This window comes from Geospiza fortis, unplaced genomic scaffold (genome assembly GCF_000277835.1).
Source record: "Geospiza fortis unplaced genomic scaffold, GeoFor_1.0 scaffold16, whole genome shotgun sequence".
Taxonomy (NCBI): domain Eukaryota; kingdom Metazoa; phylum Chordata; class Aves; order Passeriformes; family Thraupidae; genus Geospiza; species Geospiza fortis.
This window is the reverse complement of record NW_005054302.1, coordinates 12,270,481-12,290,669: the sequence shown is the minus strand read 5'-3', so window position 1 is coordinate 12,290,669 and position 20,189 is coordinate 12,270,481. Positions and strand designations below refer to the sequence as shown.

Below are 20,189 nucleotides of genomic sequence, written 5' to 3'. Positions count from 1 at the left end.
GAAAAGCTTATATTCAAAAGATAATATGTACTCTTTCACAGTTCTCTTTTGGGCACATATCCTAATCTTTTTGAAAGCTTCTGTTGATGTGAAAAGAATTTGAGTCCTGTACTTTTGTGTGGTAAAGATGGAAGAAAAAGGAAAAACAACTTACAAATGCAACCTGAAGTTCTGTTCTACTCATAAAACCAAATAAGCAGTGCATGCATTACTTATTTTCCTCCCTGGACTTCTTTGAAAACCTATGATAAAATTTGTCTCTGAGATGCAAAGCTATCATGGAAACGGGAAAGGAGCTGACAGTCCCTGCTTTTTCTCCATCAACAAAGATATAAGATCCCATTCCAAATTTCCAAAGTTTTCAATGGGAAAGGGTTCTGCTCTTTTTTCATGGTTAAATATAGCTTCATTAATTTGCTGTCAGGATGCATGTCTGCTGCCTGTTCAGCAGTGATCTCAGGTCACAGGCACCAAGAATTTTTCTGCAAGTTAAGGAACACCCCCAAGAGCATGTCCATATCCTCCCCGACTGCTCACTCCTCTTGCTTACAAGAACCATATTTGAAGCAACCTGATGGTGTTGAATTCTTCAAGTGCAACACATATTGTGTTCAAGAACCCAATCCTAATGTAATTGAGACTGAAGTTGGGTATGAAACCTATTGAAAGTAAAATAGAGGAAAATTTTCAGTTTATCTTTCACCTTCAATGCTTTGCTTGCATGTGAAAAAATGTCCTGTTTTTCGCTAAATGCCAAATCTGCAAATTTAACCACTGTAATACATTAAGCTTTAAGAGTGTAGACTTGTTGAAAAATATATCTACTTAGAATCATACATTTTAAAAGGAGAATATGGAGCTTCAACCTGAACTTTAGAATTCATCGGGACTACGTCTGGATTCTCTAGGTGAAAGAACTTTAAAAATAGTCTGTAATTATGATGGCCTTTATTTTATCCAGGGGTCAGTATGCATTGCTTGATAGTCAGGGTCACATGAACCAAAAGTTTACAAAATTTCCAAATCAGTGCATCCTATCATATTTATGAAACTATCTATCTAAAGTTGATCGGTAATCTTATTTTGACCAGGGAGGGATAAGAGCAAAACAATCAAATCTAACCAGGGGTAACAGTAAAGAATTAATGCAATCGGAAAAGAAATAGTGGGTTTAAAAAAACCCTCTGAACTTTGAGAATGGTGAGATAGTAAGCCAGATAAGCAGAAGTTATGACAAGAGGGAGGAAGGTAACTGTAGAGGGAAAAATCAACAGTATATAGTATATATTCACAGGCCATCACTGTATTAGTTTGCTAATAAAGTAAGAAATACCACTCTGTATGCTGAAGTCCTGCCTGGCTTGAAGGTGAAGAAAATAGAATGCCAATTTCTCTGAGAGAAAGGGTATATGTTCTTGAAAATGAATTTGACAAAATTGGAAAGATTTATACAAGGACTATAAGAAAAACTCAGCATCTGGAAAAGCCAATTTACAGAAGTGACAGGAGAACTATAGCTCTTTGGTTTCACCAAAATAAAAATTAGAACAATGCCTGGGAAGAGAAGGTTTTCCTGGGAAGAACTTATCATAATTAAGGGCTATAGGTGGAGAAAACAGCTGGTTATTTCATTTGAAGGATGAGTAATTCACAGTCTGAACAGACTACCTGATAGTGAAATCAACCCTGTCTCTACATGAGGTCCTTAGGTGAAGATGCTCTGTGTGTATTTTCATAAACAATATGTTTTAGCCTAAGTGATAACTACTAATAACTAGCTGTCATTTCATTACCGATCCTACACAGCAGAAATAAGATATGGAGAACAGATTTCTATAAATTCAAACCAGGGAGGGGTGAACATGTACTGTGATTCAGCCATGTGTGATCAACCATAGTTTATATATGCTCGCCTTATGCACTTCAGAATCTCAGTCTTGGACAACTGAATTGTCTGCTGTAGCTATCTTCTCTGAAATTTCCTAGATCCTTATCACAGTCCCCTCGCTACAATTTTGCACCTTTCTTTTGTCAGTACTTCCTCTATTCTTCCTCCTACCCCCCGTAATGTCAACTATAAAGTTAGAAGAAATCTGTCTCAAGAAGAAAAGATACAAAAAACCATGTAATCCTAGCTAAAGACAAATAGGAGGCGTCTGACTAGATCACAACAGACTGAGGACCAGTCTGTGGAGGAATTTTCCTCATACTTCCACTGTTCTCAACAGTTAGGTTGGATTTTGGCCATGGGACTCATTCAGTGTGATGGTTTACCATCCTCCCCAGATATTATCTTTGCAATTCTTCAAGTATATATTGGACTTTGAGAAAAGCCATTCCCCATACATTGTTTGTTTGCCCTTTGACAGTGTAATTGATTTTATATGGAGGCTTTCACATATATCACCTGGACCATGTATCTGGCCAGCCATAAATGTTGTCAGACTTCCAAAAAGAGAAATCAAACCCCTCAGCTAAAGGAAATCTTATATACATTCTTTTCCAGTCAGTATATTCACAATTATGAGTTACATTATGTTCATTTAAAAACAAGGCAGTGATTTATGAGGAACATTGTCTGCAAATTCAGTTGCCAAGGTAGATGGCAACTGTTCTGTTAGTAACCTTCCCAATCACTCCTTTAATGTATACACATACAATATAATGATGTAAACACCATGCATTACAGCATGGGCTGCCTCCATATCATGAGCCTGCAATCAGGTTTTAGTAAGATGGATGCAACATTATTCTCTCTCCAGTGGCTTTCAAACTAAATTAAAGTAAATCTATAATTTTTGGCTCCCTTCCAAGATCACTGTCTCCTGCATGATTCAAGGATCAGCTAGTCAGAACTTCCTTAGGGAAGGCGGAAAATTTAAAAGATCCAGCACAAGCCCTTTGGCCTTTCTTAGCTTTTGAAGAAATCACAAATTAGCTCCTATAGGCACAAATTAGCTCTTATAGGCACAGAAAATATTCTTCATGTATGGACAATGTAAATATCTATTCTGCTCCTTAAATGCACAGGGATTTTCACATTTTGAAGCATCATTGGTTTAATTCCTGCACTATTAAGCTCTGTACGATATGCTTTTGATGCATAAAGATACTGAGAAGTGCAGGACATCCTCTCTTTTCCTCGTTTCTGTCGGAAATTAAATCCTAGTTTCTTGCAAAATCTTTACCTACTTGTGGTCTAAAACTAGCACTCTGAAAAGTGTGTTCTAATCCTAGTCCTTCCAATGGTGTTGGATGACTTCTTTCTCTTTTCTCTCTTCTCCCCTTGTTCCTGGTTCCCATCTCAAGAGTGTTCAGATCACCCGCAAATTCTCAATAATTTAATCTCAATTCTCAAGAATCTATTTCAACAAATATGAAACAATGCTTTGGGAGTTTTTTGGGGTTTGGTGGTTTGGTTTTTTTCTCATATATCAAAATTTAGTTTTGACCTTAAAATCTATGAAAAATTACTTAACAATTTAATGATTTAAATTTCCTGCCACTAGAACATACATGAAAAAAGAAAAATATACTGTTTGAAGAATAAGGAACACAGATTCAGAAGTACCACAAATGTTTTCAAATAGTGAATAATGGAACTTTGTTTATCATCTTCTCCTGAACTATTGGATTAATTTTGGATACATTTCAATAGATCCAAAAATGTTTAAGTTGTGTACCGGATTGGTAATACAAGACATGCTAAATAAAATGGGTTATAAGGGAAACTTCCAGCTCTTTCTTGAATAAACACTTTTTGCCAAAACTGTTAAGGAACACTAGTATCTGTGAAAAGCAATTAAAAGTGAACACAGTTTAGAACTAAGATCTCATTTGATTTATCAAGTTATCTTTTATCAACTCTTAATATAAACCTGTCAAGACGTTTATTTTGACCAAATTCTAATTTTTTCAGAGCTTTTATTCACTAAAAAATGTTGCTATTTTAGCTTTGAATTATGACTTGGGACAAAAATTACTTCAGAAAATGTTTTTTTTTAACTTCATGGAATATCTGTTTTCCAAACAGGTCTATAGCATGTACTTTTTAATCTCAAAGACAAAATATCAATGAGGGATACAGAAAAGGAATTGCTGCCACTACTCTGAGGCATCTGATAACACATATTAGAAGAATCATCTTTGATAAAACTGCTATGACCCAGTAAGCACTGTGTGGTGAAACTTTGTTTTCTGAAAGATCTCCATATCTCATCAATTTTATAGATCCTTCTCTGATTGAAGAGGTGCAGCCTGGGCATGGGGACAGTAACTGGCCTATTTCCAGGCCTCGAGCAGTGGAAAAAGGGAAGATGAACCTGGAGGTTGCTGGGCTCCTATTGTTTCTTCTCAGTGAAGGCAAATTTCATGACACTGAAACTTCCACTGAGTTGCTAAGAGTCTAAGTGGCTGGAAAAGCGACATCCAAACACTTAGTCCCTAAACAAAAGAAGCAAAGTGACATTTTGACAACCTGAATGAACCTGCTCTTAGCTAAGTCCACCTTCTTCCATTCATTTAAAAATTGATTTTCTTTTTAAGATTTAGAATAGCACACCTCCTTGCGCATATTCCTTTTGCAGTCTCGTGGTATTTTCCCTAAGAATTTTCATCCCCATTACACTCACAGAATGCAGAGTATACCCCTCACTTTATATTTTTCTGTAAGCCAAGATCCTTCACAGCAGGTGTGTCTGGTCTGAGTGGTGTTAAAATGGTGTCTGGGCAGTCACTCACTGCAGAGCAAGACAAACATTAACTCAATGTTGCTTCACATTTCTGTCTCAGTATTCCCAGCTGGCAGAGAGCATTTGCTCACTTTTCACAATTGGGATACTGTGATCAATATTTGAAATTAGGCAAGGAAACAGCTACCTCTTTCAGATGTCAATATTCAATAAAAATGAGCAAGCAACAGGAAAGGACTAGAACTTGAACTGAGTATTTTTTCCCCATATTTTCTTTCAGATGAGAGATATTTTTCAGTTTTGCTAGAAGATTAATATGATTAGGAGAATATCAAATTGTGATAATTCTGATCTCAAATTTTATGTTTGAAACAGTTTAGAAATAATTTCAGAAAACTCCAAACACATAACTATTTTTATCCAATAGAAAAAATTAAACGTCGCTGGACTAGAATACTCTCCAGTCTTTAGACAGGAAATTCTTCAATTTTCAGAATGGATTTTTAGAAATAGATTTTGTCTGCAAATAAAAATATTTTCATGGACTAGCACAGACATTCTTGGTACATTATTTCAACATGGGGTTTTTTTCTGCATATAAATCATTAAAACTTTCACCTCTGCTTCAAATAAAATTAACTCAAATTTCAATTGTATTACTTTGTGAAAAGCAAATAATATTTTTGACCATGATACAATTGTTGTCTCTAAAGGAGACAAATCTAGAGTCTAAAGTAAAGACTTCATGTAAATACAGTGTGTTCCAGGCAACTGGTTTAACATCAACTTGTTGCAGTTCTTTCATTCATTTCTTCTTCCTATTCTCACAGGCTATGACTAATTTTGATTTAGCTTTTTATTGGGGAGCAAAGGAGGGGGGCAAAAAAAGTCTTTTAACCAGACACATTTGAACAAAAATTAAAGGAACTGTGTGAAATAACCTTTATGTGCAGGGAAAAAGCAGTCTGCTTTTGTTATGCTTGCCAGATTACATCCCAAGAAAATAAATGTGAACCACCTCTTTATATGCACTTATGATTAATTTAAATGGAGGAAACTGGAGTTCAACACAGAGGACTTTAAGGATGAGTTTCATTCAATGTTTACCTGAAGAGCTGCCTGAAGAAAATGTCAACAAACTGTCTTATTTCTTAAGGGCTGCCTTCAAAAGCGAATTACACTTTTTACATAACCAGAATAAATGCCTCCCTTGCCACCCCTAATATATTTGGCTTATTGTGTTTCAATTGTACCCCTGTACAGTTCTATTTTTCCAGCAAACATCACCTCTTCACCCCATTCAGTGCAGCAAAATAAATGGTTTCCAATGGCAATGAAAATTGTCTTTTTAGTTATTAATTAATTTGACTCCAGGCAAATTTTAAGCAGAGATTCTCAGGGATTGATCTTGTCTCTGACTAGGAAGGCCTGATCCAAATGTCAGTCTGCTTAACAGGAGGGTACTGAGTTCAAACTGGCTTTCAGAACGAAGCTTTCAAACCTCAGTTACTGGAGAAGAGAAAATTGCACGTATTTTTCTTTGATCTTTCAAAAAGACCAGGGAATGCTTTCATATGGGAAATGAGGTAAACAGGCAACTCTGTCTCTTTTGGAAGCCAGCCAGACTCTTCCAGATTTCTCCCACCATTTTCAATTAACTGTGGTGTCAAGTGGTTAAGCAAGAAAAGGCTGAGAAAAATCCCCATGGTGCATGAGCCTGCCAACCATCACCACCCAAAAACACACACACAAATTTCCATTTCTACACCTTCCTGTGAGCATTATTTTCCACAGAGGTGGGCAACAGTTACATGAGCTAAAAAGGATCTCAAACATTCTTGTAAGTCTGCGAGACTAAATAAGGGGCCTTCTCTCTGCTGTGCTACCTTTCCTCAAACAGAAGCACACACACAGTTCTTGGTTGCATTATTGACTTGCTGTCTGTCTGTGAAGTTGGTTTAAGAAGTGAATGTTGGTTTAATTTTAAGGAAAGTTTGTTTAACCTATGCTCCTACCACAGAAGTGGAAAAAAAATCTGTAACATCAACTGAAAGAGTTGGATCAGTAGGACCTCCAGCACACCCTTGTATGCCTGTTGTAGTAACCCATAAATTTTGAGACAATTGCTTCAGGCTTCGAGTGATAGGTCCTTAGTACAAGGAGTTTCATATCCCAGTTTCCCTCATTCCTGCTCATTCCCATCTCCCTGCCATGCACTGCTAACTTGTCTGCTCATGGGGCCGCAGCGCGGACTGAACCTCAGAACTGATATGGCTTTTTAGAAAGCAGTCCTCATTGTGAATGAAAAATTTTATTTTAAAGCCCGGTTGGTTCAGAGTAGAGTACCACAAGTAATAATGTAAGAAAAAGTTGGAGAGAGGGGGAAGGTGATGATAATGATTCCTGACAGAGCCAAGACAGAGTTACAACCCAAGACTAAGACTTGCAAAGATTTCTGATTGGCCTATGTAAAATACACTACAAAAGTATGACTTTTATTTAATGAGAAATGTCATTCATTTGTTGCTCACATTTTCTATTGAAGGGATTGAAGAACCTTCCTCCTCAAAATTACAAGAGCTATGCTGACAGCTGTCCTTGCTACCTTCCCATTTTTAGGAAAAATATTTACATTTAGAGGTCACTTGTAAACCTGGAGGCATCACCTAGTTTAATTTTTGATGCTAAATGTCAAAGGAGTTAAGTTTACAAGAATCAACATTCTTTTGTGTATTTTAAATCTGTAAGTCTTAAGTAAGGATTTAACAACACAACTTCAGATCAACCTTCCAAAACATTAATCCACTGCAGGCAAAGATAGTTGGTAAGCTCATAAGGAAAGATTCAAACAAAAAGCTTTTTATTATGAAATTGTTCATGTATGCCAGGCTTTTCTTATAATAGAACCAAAAGAGGCCTATAAATTTATCTGCTGATGAGACTACCAAAGGAATGAAACTAATAGGTTTTTCATGTCTCTTTCTTGCTCTCCATCCAGCTTTGGAGGAGAGGATCCACCCTCTCCATGGAAATTATTCACAGAAGCCAAAGACCATATTGATCAGAATATGATCACAAAGATCAGAAGAATATGGTTAATAAGCAAATTAATGAATGAAAATTAGTTAAAGATAATGAATGTAGCTGGTCAGAAGTACCTTCTATGTGTCAAAAGCAGGACTACCTTCTATAGGATCTTCTGGGATCCTACATTAGTAAAAATCTCAAGGAGAAGGATTCAAAATTTTTTTCTGTTTGAAATAATACCTGTGAATGTAGGACACCAAGTTGAGTGGCATATTTAGAATAAATTACAAGATGCCACAGTAAAATTAAAAATAATTACAACATAAATAAATAAATAAATAAAGAAGTAATCTCTCTTTTGCTTATTTACTCAATTCCTTTTCTTCAGCATTAATGTGTAGGGGTCTTTAAAGGTGGCTTAAAAATAATACAAGGGATAACATGTGCCACAGTCCTTAGAAAGTGCCCTGAAGATCATACATTGTCACATTTCAAAGAAGTATTTTGATCAGCTAGTATTTTTTTTATTCCATCATAAGTGCCATCTGTTTTATTGTAATTAAACTTTTGATGTTTTACCTGAGAGTCTATTCATCTCCATTGCAACTAGATGATAGGATCCTAAGATTTACCCAAGTTTTTAATGCTCTTTCACTGAAGTCCAAAATTATATTGCTGTAAATATGCTATGAATGAAGTCTCAGGTTTTAACAATGCTCCACCTATCATATCCTCTTTAATAACGGCAGAAGCAGGCACATGTTGTGCTATATATATAATTTTTTTCTCCTTCTTCACATTCAGTTCTTCTCTCGTTTACTCCTCATCTTGTCCACAGCATCTATATCCCACTCCAGCCCTTGTGTCCCTTTTCCCTTCTTTCCAGTGCAGAGTACAAAGTTCCTCTGCTGTAAGATTAACATGCCATATGCTACCATCTGCTCCAAAGAGTGTCCACAGAAAGTGGAAAAAGTACATATTTTCACTCTGTGAAGAATCAGACTTTGATATAAGCATGACTATTCCCACACTGAATATAAAAACATCCCATCTCAATAAGGAGAGGTGTAAAAGTTGTTCATTGCACAAACTAGATGAGTCATCAAAAGTATTCAGGATATAAAATCTTATGCTATTGTTAGTAGCATTATTTTTGACCATGATGTTACTCATACATATTTGTGAAGGGTAAGCTGCACACCTAACAATCCCAAAGGAATCAGCTGGTACAGGATACCCTCACTACATGATGTCATGTAGAGTGATTTATAAACTGTTTTGAACACTGAAGTTTTAGATTAAACTGTAACTGTATTCATGCATCCCCATACAAAAAAAGGTTCAGCTATTTACAAGCTCTCACTATCATTATGGAAACATGGTTGCAGCAATCCACATGCAAATTCTAACTTTTTTTTTTTAATACTGCAGAATAAGTTCTCTGGATATCCATAGGAGGAAAGACATCTCGACATTATATCGTTGGACCAGCATCTCCTCAGAAGGGGCTCCGAATAGTATAAAGCCTGCCAGAGAAACATACTCAGTGTGTGGGAAGGGCAATCTGCTCTCTATTGGTTATAATAAAGCCAGCAGCATCTGCCACTGTTCAGCAACGTCACCACCACTACTCAATCTCTTAACATTTTTCATTCTCAGATTGTATTCTGAGCCTGCCATTCAGCATCTGTTTATTTGAACAGAGGCAATGTGGTGAGGTCTTAAAACTCATCACAGAACTTAATTCCATAAAACTCCTTAAATGCTGGTGTCATAGGCAAGGCCTGACAAAACATGCTCTTAAGACAGTATCAAATTGTAGTCACTTCCAGCAAGATGAACTCAATTCTATCAGTACAAGAAGTAATGAAATCAAGTGCACTTTTCCATTTCCATTGCATTTCCCTTTAATCACATACTTTTCTGAATGCTGGGTAAAAGGCTTAAGCTTTATGTCATATAAATAAAAAGAGGAAAGCAATTTAACACACAGTTCTGATTTTCTGGATCCTGATGGCTCATAAATGTGTGAGGGAATTCAAGGAAACTTCCCTTGCTCCATCCCAAAACCAATGCCCATAGGCAGAGGAAGAAGTGGTGCAATACTCCATGGAGTACTGTAAAAAGGATAAATATATATATATATATATATATATATATTGAGGAGCTGGAACAACTTGCATTCAAATATTAGTCAGAATTGCATGTTTTTAAGCAGGAACACATTCTGACTCAGCTACAGTTTCAAATGATGATTTACCTCTCATCTGCACTAAGACCAGATGCTTTCCCACTACCCATTGATTCAAAAATAGTCATAATTATTATTCTACATATTAGTAGATAAAGAAAAATAAATAAATGTCAACTAAATTAAATTAAGTTTGGAGAGTTCAGATCAAGCACTGTTACCAATGAGCGGCCCTAGATCACACACCATCCCATGTGTTACAGCCATTGACAATATGAAGCTACTTCAGATGCTACTTCAGACCCAGAGAGAATATAAAGTTATTATTAAGTAAAAGTCTATACTGTTGAGAGCTGACTGGCAAAAATCCAACAACATCAAACTATCATCATCCATCAATTAGACCACATCAGAGTATTTTTATGTGGTAAAAAGCGACCTCTTACCTTCGGTGTGTACAGCAGAAACGTAGGTCCAGTTATACCGTTTGACAATGTCCACCATCGCCTTTGCTTGCTGTGCGTCAGAGGGCACCACTCTCATAAAATACTTGAACAGAGTTTTGTCACTTAGGTCCATGCTTGTGGCAGAATAAGCGATCTGAGGTATATTGAAAAGCTGCAGCAAGTTCTGGACCTGGATAGCAACAGAGCTGGAGCCAGGCCCAATGACACCAACAATGGGTTTCTTGGAGCGGAAAGACGACGATGATCCATCCACGCATCGCACCATCCCTTCCTCTTCTTCCGAAGAAATGAGAGAGTCCCTTATAAACTCAATGCTCTGCTCCAGAGCCACAGCAGAATGCCAGCAGGAGTCCCTTATTTCACATCCTAGTGTTATATTTGGCAACAGTGTGGGGTCCAAATTAATTCTGTCAAGGGTATGTAGCATTGCCTCCACTCTCTGAATACCATATTGCTCTCTTACCTCTCCACATTTCCTCTCATGAACTTTGTCAACAGTTGGTTGGTGATGGACAGAGAATAGAGCTCCAATGATAATATCACCAGGCATGTGTGCAACCACTCTTCTCTCATTTGCCTGTGCTGAAACCAAAAGCCCAAAGTTCCCGCAGACATCTTCCTTCAACAGCAGGATTGCAAGGAACAGCAAAAGGACCATTTTAGGAAATTTTAGGCTGGTAAAGACAACATGATGGAAAAAAGTTGGAGAGCTGGTGAAAAGCAGTTATCAAATCTTCTGGAGAGAAGGAGCTCTATACTGATTGTTAACCAGGAGTTGGCATCTGTTCTCTAAGGAGTCACCATCATCTCCAAGTGGACAGCTATGCAGAGCTGCACATAAGGTCATAATCCTCATGCCCTTCAAAAATTAATAAACAAATAAAGATCATTAAAATTATTTATAAAGTCAGCAAAATATATCTTATATATTAAGATACAAAATCTTACAATCTTTTCTAAAATTGCACCTATTTCTACAGTGGTCAATGCCTGTAATACATTTTCTACTGCATATTCTTCCTTTCATCATTTTCAAGCTGGAAAACTTTATCTCACTTACGTGTTTTACAATCTTAGGCTTGTACTTCTGCCGGTTTAAATCAACTTCTTTCTTTTCGAAAATCACATTTAAAAATTCTTTGAAGCTGGAAAACTTTATCTCACTTACGTGCTTTACAATCTTAGGCTTGTACTTCTGCTGGTTTAAATCAACTTCTTTCTTTTTGAAAATCACATTTAAAAATTCTTTGTGGAAATGCTTTCAAATGCACAAAAGACTGGCAAGTATTTAGTTCTACAGAAGAAAGGTGTGCTGCCATTTCTAATACATGTCTTCGAAAACAACTCCCTTTAATTTCAGACATTTTCTATATCTCTAATATACATATGCTACACTAATGTACCCTGGACTGCACTCTATTTTCCATTCCAGCACTAGGAAACTGCTGTTGACACACAAAGCTTTTATTCTAAGGAATGCAGAATGTATAAATCTGTTTTTGTTTTGTAAAATGCAATGTGAAATAAGTTGGCTTTTAAGCAAGATTAAGAAAACTGTTTTTATTATTAATATTTATATTTGTTTTAAGCAAAGAAACAATAATTCTAAACCAGCAAAGCAATGGAATTATTTTCATCTTTTTACATCCTTACTTCAAAAATCATCAAAAAGCAATTTGAAAAATCCTTATACTGTACGCAACCCTACAGTCTCCACTGGTATCACAAAGTCAACATAAACACTGTAGAGTTGTACTAATCCCAAAAATATTTGATCAGCTACATTTACCTATAGACTGAAATGCAATCTGCACTCATCTTCACTGTTGCTGAAGGACAGATAAATAAATAAATCAGCAAACACTTCACATCTTGGGCTGTGGTTAACCTGTGGAACCAGAAAATATATTTGAAAATGCTCTGCACCTGGCAGTGGATTTACAGCAGAAGGTTTCCAGTTTCAAATATAGTACTTAAACAGTTGTTTGCCAGGTCTTGATCCGTGAGCACATAAGTACCATCTCACCTGCCAGTGAATACATTGGTAGTACAGAAAGGTAAGTGCACTTTTACATCTAAGATGCTGATCTACATAGGGAACCAGTATGCCCAATTTCATTTTTAACAAAAGAACTGCAAAATTCTGGGGAAGACCCCCATCTCAGTTTTATTGACATAAATCTTTCAATGCAATATAAAAATAATTTAAAATTTCATACATTTCAGACACCATCAATCACTTCTAATCCATTAACAATGACTCTAACAGTGCGTACATATTGTAAAGTGAAAGAAACCGTCACCATTGAAAATCTACCTCTGTTTCTTCTAGTTGAAAATCTCACAGGATTTTAATCTTGAATTTACTCCTCACAGCTAGTTCATTCTGTATAGTGACACAATGAAATTCTTTCTGATTCTGAAGATGAGACACACAAATATAAAAATATTCTTCTGCTTGATGCTAGGCTTTCTCTATTATTTTACCAAGATATATAAATTATAAATTATTTTCACAGAGGAGTGAGTGACTTTGAGTGAGTATTCCAAAATAAAACACAAATCCTTAGAAAGAGGAAACAATTAATATAATATTAAATGTTAATTGCAATATTAATAAGTTCATGTAATATTAATTTTAGTAATATAAAGTGCCAATAATAAAATAAGTTTCAGACAACTGTAAAACACTTTAAGAAGGTTTGGGGTTTTTTTTATTCTGTGAAGAGTTGGCTTATCAATACTGCAACCCTTTGCCACTAAGGAATAACAGCAATTCAGTTCAGGTTAATTAGTCCCTAATTACAGACTATCACTATTGCTTATGTCTTGCAATTATTTATTCCATCACTCTGAAGTTGGTACCATATAATTTGAAACAGTCAAAAGGATGAACTACAGGGGAAATCCTTGTACAAGATCAGAGCTCTTAAATTCCTATACCATTAATTAATTGTGTTATGACTTTAAAAATTTTTAATTATTTATAAGCTTACTAATATTTGAAGAGAAATAGTACTCTGTTACTTAACACCATGGATACTTATTTTTCTGAACTTCTCAAATTAAGGCTACGTATCCAGAACACAAGTATATGTAGACAAGTGCCAGCTCTGCTGCAGACTGTAACTGGATATACAATTAGATGCCTTTTTATAACCCATCTGCCTTTGAATCTGCAGATGTGCAAACAGAGACAGTTCAGGGGCTTGGGGAGAGCTTGTGGTACAAAAAAAAATCTAATCCATCATTTTAATTCTTCTACTCATATTCACCAATTTTTTTGGTCTTGTGTTTATGGATTAAAAATTTCCATACAGGATATATGAGAAAGAGAGGGAAGGAAGGCGATTTTTACTTCTTCCATCCAAAGAACACCTGTTTGCTCTTCTCTGCTTATAGCTGTGTCTATCAGTATAAAATTACAGGGTAAAGAGTGAGACAAAGCTGAAGGGCTCCTTCATATTTCTGGTTCCACAACATTAGGATATGTCATAGCTGGGGGATTCCTATTTCTGAAAACAATAAAACCTTTCCTCTCCATGGCATCCAAGGGGAAAGAAGGGGCCAGATGCAGGCTGTGGTTGCTCCACAATTAATGAACGGTCTTCACTAGGTTAAAGCTAAGGTCAATTTACTTAGGACTTAAAACTTTCCTAATTACACTGAGAACACTGCTTCTGTTTTATAGTATTGGGCTTAGGATTCACATCCAAAGCACCTGAAGTCAATATTTTCACAATGTAATGAAACAACTTGGAATTTATATTGACAAATATTTCAATGTATTCGTGTTGCATAATAGAGATCTTGTTCTCTGGTCTTGCACTCATAAACTTAAGAACAGAATGGTTGAGGTGGAAAGCCAGTTCAGGAAGTTATGTGGTCCGTTCCCTCTGCTTACTGTAAGTTCAATTAAAACACATTTCTTAGCTTCATGTCCAGTCAGGTTCTTAATATCTCTTTCATGTCCATTCAGGCTCATAATGTCTCTGAGGGTGGAGAGACAGCAAAATTTTATGGCAACCCGTTTGACCACAGTCACAGTAAAAAGAAGATTTTTTAATATATATTTAAACAGAATTTCCAGTGTTTCAATTTGTGTTTATTGCCTGTCATCCTTCCAATGGGCACAGCTGGCCATGCATGACAAGATATCCTGAGAATAATCAGGTAACAAATCCTATTTCAGGCAAAATGGTTGAGCAGAGAGTTGGTAGACTAAACACACTAATAATATTTCCTGGAGAAAGTCTTCCTGAAGAGAAGATGGCCAAGGGAACTATTCAAATATACAATTTCACTGTGCTTCTTTCCCAAAAGAATCACATACAAGTTCCTTCATGTTTTGATTACAATTCTCTCTTACCACAGGCAGCTTATTATTACAACCAGGATGAGTACTAAAACAAAATTAAGTAAAATTTCATAAGCTTAAATATAACTCTTGTTTAATTTGTTAGAGATAATCCTAAAGGGAATTTGACATGCCATAGCCCTCAGATTGAGAACAGACATATCAGCAGTTTCAAAGACAGTGAACTCCTGAGTGCATGCACAAAGTAATGGGAATTGTTTCCCATTTAATAATTTATCTGTTTTGTTTTCATTGGTGGACAACATGCACAGCACCTATGATCACATTTATTTTTCACGCTGTTCAATTTCTTCATCAGCAATGTACTTATCCTAAATTGACAGAACCATAAGTGAAATGGAATCAGGTACTTAATTACTAGTGTGTCAATGCTTCTTGCTTATTTCTGTTATGGATTTAACTATAAACTTATCCTGAAGACACATGCTTTAACGATAGAGGACACTTTGGTCTCAGTCTTCTGGTACACTAACCTGAGGCTTGGAGCAATTGCAGAAGAAGTAGGACAGAAAAATAACACTGCCTATCAGTCCTTCATTCAGTCTCACCTCAGACAAAAGTTTACATACTACCCAGATGACTGAAGACACAGATCTGATGAAGCACTCAACATGTTCCTGTGACCTCTGTTCTCCCTGGCAATGCAAACTTCATGCCAGACTCTGTCAGAAGAAATTCTCAGCTGTTCCCTTAGGGCAGAGTTCCAGCTACTTCATGTTGAGGTTTAACCGAGTAGAAAATGAGCATCTGTAATATTCCATGAAACATCACACAAATCTTTTGTTATTAAAAATATATAAATCTTTCAAAATTATACCAATCTCAAATGCATGTCCATCAGTACTTGCAGTCTGTAGAGACCAAAAGAAACAAAAAGCACTCTAATATCTAAGGGCATTATTAAACAACTTGATCAAAAATCAGACAGTGAGCAGCGGTTCACAAAGAGCTGATTTTCCACTATATTTGTGGCCGAGAGTTTATACAAGGGATGCATCTGACTGTTGTTAAGGGCTTCTGCTCCCGCAGGTGTAAGTGTGTTCAAAGCTGCAGGGTGACCCCCTTTCCACCGGGGCTTACATTATTATAGCAGCGCCCACTAGCGAGCCCGCAGCGAGGCACCTGGGCTCTGCAATCTGAGCCCGCGTGGCACCACGGCCTCTCACAGGCAAAACATCCACTCGCCGAAGGAAATTTTTTTATTTATTCTCATCTGTATCATGGGGGTGGGGGGTGGGGGAGTTAAACGAGAGAAGTAACAACGCTTCCCTTTGGGTTTCTTGTTTGTTACACTTTCATAAGTTTACAGCAGGCTTGTTCACAGTTTCTGAATTTTCAGGCAGATTTAAATAATAAAAATAAAACATCAGATTACTTAATCAAAGAACAGTGTTGTAATAGAACTCACGGCCCAGTCGAGGAAAGCACTTAGGAATATGTTCTGTGCTTCTCAGAAGAATACTATTGGTCAAATATCTGTAAAGACTTATCTAAAGTTTAAGGTTCGCCTTAAAGGATTTTTAGGATCAGAAAAATCACAAAACCTAACGTCCTTAAAATCCATTCACTTGTAGTGACAAAATTTACTTATATGTTATGTTTGTATAACTTTAAGCCATTGTACCTGCTGATTAAATGCTTTCCAGGCATTCATTTACAACCCCTACCATAATTAATTTAAATCCATCACAAATTAGATGATATGTGTTGATATGGATCAAATCAGTATATCCCAAGGAATTCACCTATGTTTTGTCATCAGAGAAGGCAAAACCATAGCAAGCAGCAACTGAATTGTTCAGAGTCAGTCACGTCACTTCTCTCACAGTGAAGAACTTAACAGTAGCAAAATATGGAACAGCCTTAGAAACAGTTACATAAAGAGAGAAACCTCCCAGCTCATCTTGATTTGGACCAATGTTAGGAGAAAGTACACTGAGGATGCAAAGCTTTGCTGAGTTCTGCTATGGCATTTCAAACTCCAAGCTTTGCATTCAAGCTGTTCTGGAATCTATCTCCTAATGTTTTGGGGAGGCTCATTTTGCAGAAGGAGGTCTCCCCTACCCATTCCTCAGAGGTGATGCACTTTGGTCACACAAAACCTGACGCGTTCAAACGGTCCTTATTTGAAAATCTTAAAATATGAGCACCCTCTTCTGTTTTGAGATTCCTACTATGGTTTCTTTTTTTCTGTGCGCAAACAAAACAAAACAAACAAAAAACCCAACACCAAGCCAACATTTTTCATTATATTATCAGTTCTGCGAATTCCAGTGGACATTAGATCAAGATCTTTGACCAAAAAAACAAAACAAAAAAACAACCTTGCTTTATACAAAAGGAGAGACTACAAACCAGTTTTCCATAATTCCACTTAGAAATATGAAAAAGCAAAGCAGTAAGGGAGAATTTTCACCATTTGGTTAGAATGTCCACTGGAAATGACAGACTGAAGAGTTGATCTCATTTCTTCATAGCTAATAACCAGAGAATGTTTTAATTATCAACAAGATCCTTAGGAATCCCTGGAAGTTCTTCCCCATGTTGCGTTTACACACACTTTCAGGTTGCTGAAACAATTTTGGCTTTAATATGTAGGTGCTTAATTTCCCAGGGAAACTTGCAATGGTCTTTGTAATTTTGCCAAATGTACTACGTATTGTTGCTGTTACCAAAACCCACTTATACCATGTGATGCAGGAACTAATAGCCCAGGTGGGTTTTCTTCTATAATCCTAGACATTTTAACAATTAATAAAACTGTATGGGATGGAGGAGGTGATCAAGAAAAGGCAATAGCAGTTTCTGAAAACATTTTCCAGCAAGTTGCAACAAGAGTGGTTATGGTGGGATGCCACTATGCCAGCAATGTCATAACTATGCAGGAGGATAAAATGACACAAAAGCCATGTAGGGACCCAAAAAATACTCTGTGAACATTTGAAACAATGATTAATGCTGTGATCGTGTTACATAAATATTAAAATGTAGTCAAAGTATTTGAGAATTCGCAAAAGATTAGCATGCGATAAAAATGTTTAGGAATATGGTAATCAAAAAAACCCAAGTCATAGGGAATTTAAAGAGCCTGGAAGTTAACTCCTCTATACATCTTTCCCTTTCAGGATTTAGAGTGGTGTTTTTTCAAGATGATCCTCTGCCACTTTTGAGATGATCCCCTACTTTGTAGGAGAAAGAAACATCTTGGCTCTCCCTGCACCCAGTCACCCCCTCCCCATCACCGGGAATTGCTTCTCAGGGAAGAGATGGGATGTGAGTGAGGCTGTCGGGGTGGCGGGGCCCCGGGGTGGGGTACAGGGCTGCCGCCGGGCAGCGGGGAGGGCAGCGGGCAGCGAGGAGCGGACGCTGTCCCTGGTGCTGAGCACCGCCCGCCGCCGGCGTTTGCCATCAGCCAGGTCTGGGGAAGGGAGAGACAAAAATAAAACAACCTAGAAATCAACCGGTGGTAAAAAATGCCACGGTGGTCACATTTGGCATGCAGGGTCGCATTTTTTACTAATACATGCATAGATCTGGGTCTTAGAGAAAACTACTGGAGGAGATTAACTCCCAACATAGCTACCTGTGCTGCCACAACTAAGCGGCTGTGCACACAGACAGACATGCATGTGCGCATCCACACTGGTGCTTAGGTCTCTGTCTCCATGCTCGGCTAGGGTTATCACTGTCCCCTTCAACCCATAATGAATCATTTTCGCACGTGGGAGGATTAGCTTTGATTATTAAATAAGTAACAGACGGGACTCACTGAGCAGAGCCGAGTGATTTGTCCCAAGGTCACACAGAAAAGTCTGTGGCTGAGCTAAGCCTGGCTGTCTCTGGAAAACAAATACATTCCCGTTTCCATTATACCTTCCTAGCAAGACAAATCCCCACTTGTGAGCAGAGGGACTGTATCACACATCACCAAGCCCAGGTATGACAGTACCCCCAGTCCCTGCAGCCCCACACGAATCATGCTCCTCGAGAGGGATCAGCGCCAGGAGCCGTCCAGCACCCTGACCCTGTGATGCTCCTGCAGCCCCTAGAGAGGTACCCCACCAGTTGGCTTGTTGGTGCCCCAGGAGTTGTGCTAGTCCTCCATCTACCAACAGAGAGAAGAAGAAGAGGGGGGGGGGGGGGGGGGGGGGAAGAGTCCCTCCTTCATCCACAAGGTTTCTGTCCACAATCCAGGGCACATAAATACCCTCTCCCAACCCACAGCATTACCTTGTCAGTGGCAGCAAGCACTTCTTCCCACAGTGGTGGCAAAATGGTCCTTTTGGTGGCAATAATTAAGACAGGTAGGGGTAGGCACCTCCTATTTTCAGCCACAGCAGAGATAGCACTCCTCACACAGACCTTCTGGAGCTGAATAATCCTCAAATGCCTCTGCAAAGATCACCAGCAGGTGAGCCCCACTCGGCTAGCATTGTCACTCCTCCAGCTATGGGCACATCCTATTTTCTTCTGATCACAGGCAAATGCTGAGGACCGAGTGCCCTACCCCCGCGAATGCATGCACATACACGCCATGCAACACGCTGTTCTCTCAGCATCGCCCAAATCTCATTTGCAAGAGGCGTGAACGGTGCCTGGATTTAAGGGAGGGGGAAGGCATGAGGAGGAGGAATAAACAAACAAACGATGAAACAACAGATGGGTCTTCGCTCTCTGCCACCACAGCCTTGGTCTTCCTAAATACTTGCTGCAGCCTGACCCACCTGCTTAAACACCTCCGCCCTTCCTCACATTTGCAATATCTCTATGTTTATAGCGAGCTAGCCCTGTGTTCTGCCCCGTGAGGAAATCTCTCCAGATGCTCTGAAGGTTGTAAAGTGCCCCTACAAACCGACACCTCTCTCCGTCACTAAGCTCTGGCAAGTAAGAAAGCAGTAATCGGTTCCGAACAGCATCATCCAAAGGCAGGAAAAAAACCAAAAGGTTTAAAACGGAGTCGCGGGGAAGTGTTTACCCCTGCGGTACCGGTGACCTTTTGCGAGCTGCCCCCCCGAAGTTTGCTGTCCGCGCAGGTCGCGGTGCCAGGGTCCCGGGCACTCCGCTGCCGCACCGGGCTGGGGGGCGAGGGGGCTTTTTGTATGGGCGAGCACGGGGCTTCAGCGCAACTTTTTAGTGCCACCAAGTGGCACAGATCCCTCCAGGAAACCAAGCAGCATGCCAGCCTGGGCTCTGCCTGCTGCTCTCTGGCAAAGGGAGAGAGAGGGATGCAAGAGCAGCCACCAGCCCTCTACACAAAAATGCACACACAGAGACGGAAATATCAAGCAAAAAGGAGGGAATGAAGGACAGGTTGCCCTCTCCAGCCCTCGCCCCTTCCCTCGCCTGCAGGGTGACTACACTGGGCACAGCAAGATGAGGAGCGATGCCCCCGCCAAGGGCAAACCGATCTGACAGCCCCTCTCGCGGGATGTGCC

The 20,189-nt window shown here is 38.5% G+C and overlaps 1 protein-coding gene across 3 annotated transcripts in view; it reads right to left on the bottom strand.

Annotated features, from left to right (window-relative positions):
- GRM5 (glutamate metabotropic receptor 5) overlaps nucleotides 1-19,668 on the bottom strand; it is a 243,967-nt gene extending 224,299 nt beyond the window's left edge. For 2 of the 3 annotated variants that reach the window (XM_031066015.1, XM_031066017.1), the window contains exons 1-3: nucleotides 18,985-19,030; nucleotides 12,166-12,264; nucleotides 10,356-11,235 (exon numbers count right to left, since the gene is read on the bottom strand). In XM_031066015.1, the coding sequence (XP_030921875.1) occupies nucleotides 10,356-11,034 (679 nt within the window). In that variant the 5' untranslated portion in view covers nucleotides 11,035-11,235; nucleotides 12,166-12,264; nucleotides 18,985-19,030. Of the gene's footprint in view, nucleotides 1-10,355; nucleotides 11,236-12,165; nucleotides 12,265-18,984 lie in introns of all 3 variants that reach the window. The other variant, XM_031066016.1, reaches the window with a different exon arrangement.
- Nucleotides 19,669-20,189: the final 521 nt, after the last annotated feature.